Raw genomic sequence first — 3,265 nt, 5'->3', positions numbered from 1 at the left:
GGGTGGATGGATGGATGGATGGGTGGGTGGATGGATGGGTGGGTGGATGGATGGGTGGATGGGTGGGTGGATGGATGGGTGGATGGATGGGTTGATGGATGGGTGGGTGAGTGGATGGGTGGAATTGTGTGAAAGGGGATGTCTAGGCCTGAGAACATTATGACTGTCTCAAAGCCTTTGGGGTACACGCTGGAGGAACTGATTCTCCCCTCCACACCCATGTATAGAACCACGTGTGATGTGCACACTGGGAGTCCCAGCTCCAGGGAGGCAGAGACAAGAGGTCTCGTGGGGCTCACTGGCTATCCCTGTTTACTGCCAAGATGTATCTTAAAAACAGGTGGGTGGCTCTAGGTAAATGTGCACACTCTCATGCACACACACTCGCAGACATGCACACACACTCGCAGACATGCACTCCCATGCACACACACTCGCAGACATGCACACACACTCGCAGCTGCATGAATATGCACATGTGCTCACAGAAAGAGGGGCGATACCAGCCCTTGCCCTAACCTTCCATCTGTTGTAGATGCTCTGCCCATTGCAACATCATCCACCACTTCTCCAGAGCCACACCAGTGCCAGTGCATGCCCTTGAACCCCAGAACTGTGAGCTAAATGATCTCTGCTTCATAAAGTCCCCAGCCCCAAGTGTGGTATTAGAGTCCCAGCAAACACCAAATCCACCATTCCTGTTTCTGGTGGGGGAAGAGAGACTCTCATCTCTCCTTTGTGGCCAGAAAGCCCTGCCCACCCCTTCCCCTCACATTCTCGTCCTCCCTCTTTCTGCACCACCCCTCTGCTCGCTCCAGTCACAAGGGTCTCCTGAATCTTCACCTACTGTGCAGCCACCCACCCCAGGGCCTTTGTGCTGGGTGCCCATCAGTAAGGTGCCTTTCTGACCAGGCCTGGTGGTGCCCACACAACCATCACTCCTGTGATACACAGAGCTCCGCATACAAGAGGTGCCCAATAGATGCTCACACCTAGGCCCCAAGGCCATGGAAGACTCACCCCCGGCAGCGTCTTCTGCTCGTGCAAAGCAGTCTGAGCTTTGATGGCGGAGTCTCTGGCGCAGTAGGTGAGGAAGGCACAACCTGGCGGGAGAGATAGGGTGTGAGAGGAGACAGACCCAACGCCATGGACCCAAAGGCAGGGTGGGGGCAGCCTGGGCACCCAGTGTAGTGGAAATTTCCATCAGGGTCCAGCCACACCATGAAGTATTACTCAGGCATAAACAGTACTGAGGCTTCAACACCTCACAGTGGCCTTGGTGCCACCAAGCAATAGCAAAAGACCGGACAGCCTGGACTCCTCGGAAGGAGATGCTCAGAGCAGGAGAGATCAGACACAGAAGTGAATTCTCAGGTGCTGAGGACCGGGCAGAGGATGGGGAGTTGAAGTATTAGGGGATCAGAACTTCAGACTGGGGATCTTTTGCAACCTCAGAGCTGGAGAAGTGGAGGCAGGAAGACCCCTGCGGCTCTCTGGGTTCCGGAGAGTTGTGGGTGGAGCTTTGGAGGTCAGCGGTCAGGCAAGTTTTCTGGGTCAAAGCCAGAAGCCATGACGTGGCCCCCTCTAACCCGCCCATCTTGTTCGGGACACAGAGCTCACCCCACAAGTTGAAAACACAAATCAGATGTGGTTGGACTGGAATCCGCAAAAGCCACCATGAAAATGTCACCCCATTGATGATGAACAATTCATACATGGGGCATGTTCATCCACGTGGAGAAATAACACACAGCCATGAAAAGGGAAGCTGCGTGTCCTGCCCCAGAGACGGAGACACCCGAGGAGGAGCGTGGTGGGCACTGCGGTGTCTATTTGGTCGCCGACATTGACAGACTCACACACAGGAAGAAAGACAGTCGGTGCTGGGTGGAGGGCAGTGGGAGATGGGGACACATGGCCAGCCCCGCACTCATGGAGGGAGTCCAGCTGGGAACATCACAGTGGCTGACCCTGGGTGTATTAGTCTAACCAACTATTATTGTTGTTTCTTTGTTTTTTTTTCTGAGACAGAGTTTCTCTCTGTAGCCTGGAACTCGCTCTGTAGACCAGGCTGGCCTCTAACAGAGATCCACCTGCCTCTGCCTCCCAAGTGCTGGGACTAAAGGCGTGCACCACCACTGCCTGGTCTCTGTAACAAGTCCACCCGGCAGCCTGGAACTCGCTGCCATCGACCCAGCACCCAGGAGTTCGGGGTTATCCTTGGCTACATAGAGAGACTTGCACATGCGTGCATACATACTCGCCTTACATCAGAAACCCAAAAGGACTAAGAGAAGGAGGGAGGGAGAGGGAGGAGCGGCCAGAGGAAGAACGGCCTCTGCTGCCGAGGGCCGCTCTCCGCGGTGCTGAAGCGCGTCGGGGACCCCGTGCCCCCACCCCGCCGGGTCCCCGTATCCCTTCCCCAGCTTTGAGCCCCACTGGTCCAGTGGGTGGGGTTCCTGGCATGTTGCCAGCTGAACCCCAACACCGGGGCTGTCACCCCCACTTAGAAAAGTCGTCCCTCTGTCTTTAGTAAGTTCCTGGGCACTTTGGGCCACACTCGGCTAAAGGCCACGCGCATGCGCGGAGGCCGGAGGACAGTCGTGAGTGTGGTTCTTCAGGAGTGGTCTCCTTGATTTCCGCGACTGGGCCCCCATCTGAACTCAGTGCTGGGTCACGTGTCCGCCTTGGGGACAGAGGTCGGTGTCCTTTCCCGCTAACTAGAAAGAGGCAAGACCCTGAGCGACTGGGCAGAGACTGAGTGAGGAACAATGCCCGTGTAAAAGAGACAGACAGAAATCTGGAGCCGGGGGCGTCTGGGGGACAAGCAGAGAAGCCGCGGAAGTCAGAGCCCTGGGGAGCCATGGAGGGCTTCTCTCTCGATGGTTAACAAATACCCCCCCCATACCATGAAGGTTGGAGGTGCTGCCATGTGCTTGTATCTGGGTGTGGTCAGTGCCTCAAAAGAATCCCCCCCCCCGCCCCACCGCTCTCGAGTCATAAACTGCTGGATGCTGTATGAAGTGAATCAAGACTCAAAGAGGGCACAGCAGCCTCCCCGAGCCACGCAGCAAGGCAGAAACATCTGCCTTTGAGCTGGGAATTGGGGTGAACAGCTGAAGGATTCCTGAGTGCAGAAAATTCCAGGATACGGGAGAGGACTACATTAAATGTTTTTTTTTTTTTTGGTTTTTCGAGACAGGGTTTCTCTGTGGCTTTGGAGCCTGTCCTGGAACTAGCTCTGTAGACCAGGCTGGTCTCGAAC

At 55.7% G+C, this 3,265-nt stretch overlaps 1 protein-coding gene across 5 annotated transcripts in view; it reads right to left on the bottom strand.

Annotated features, from left to right (window-relative positions):
* Positions 1-3,265, bottom strand: part of Celf5 (CUGBP Elav-like family member 5) — a 25,913-nt gene that overhangs the window by 18,343 nt on the left and 4,305 nt on the right. For all 5 annotated transcript variants that reach the window (XM_005358976.2, XM_005358973.2, XM_005358974.3 and 2 more), the window contains exon 2: positions 1,021-1,103. In XM_005358976.2, the coding sequence (XP_005359033.1) occupies positions 1,021-1,103 (83 nt within the window). The remainder of the gene's footprint in view (positions 1-1,020; positions 1,104-3,265) is intronic.

This window comes from Microtus ochrogaster, linkage group LG1 (assembly GCF_000317375.1).
Source record: "Microtus ochrogaster isolate Prairie Vole_2 linkage group LG1, MicOch1.0, whole genome shotgun sequence".
Lineage (NCBI taxonomy): Eukaryota > Metazoa > Chordata > Mammalia > Rodentia > Cricetidae > Microtus > Microtus ochrogaster.
Note: the sequence above shows the minus strand (reverse complement) of the source record. Positions and strands in the feature narration are given on the sequence as shown.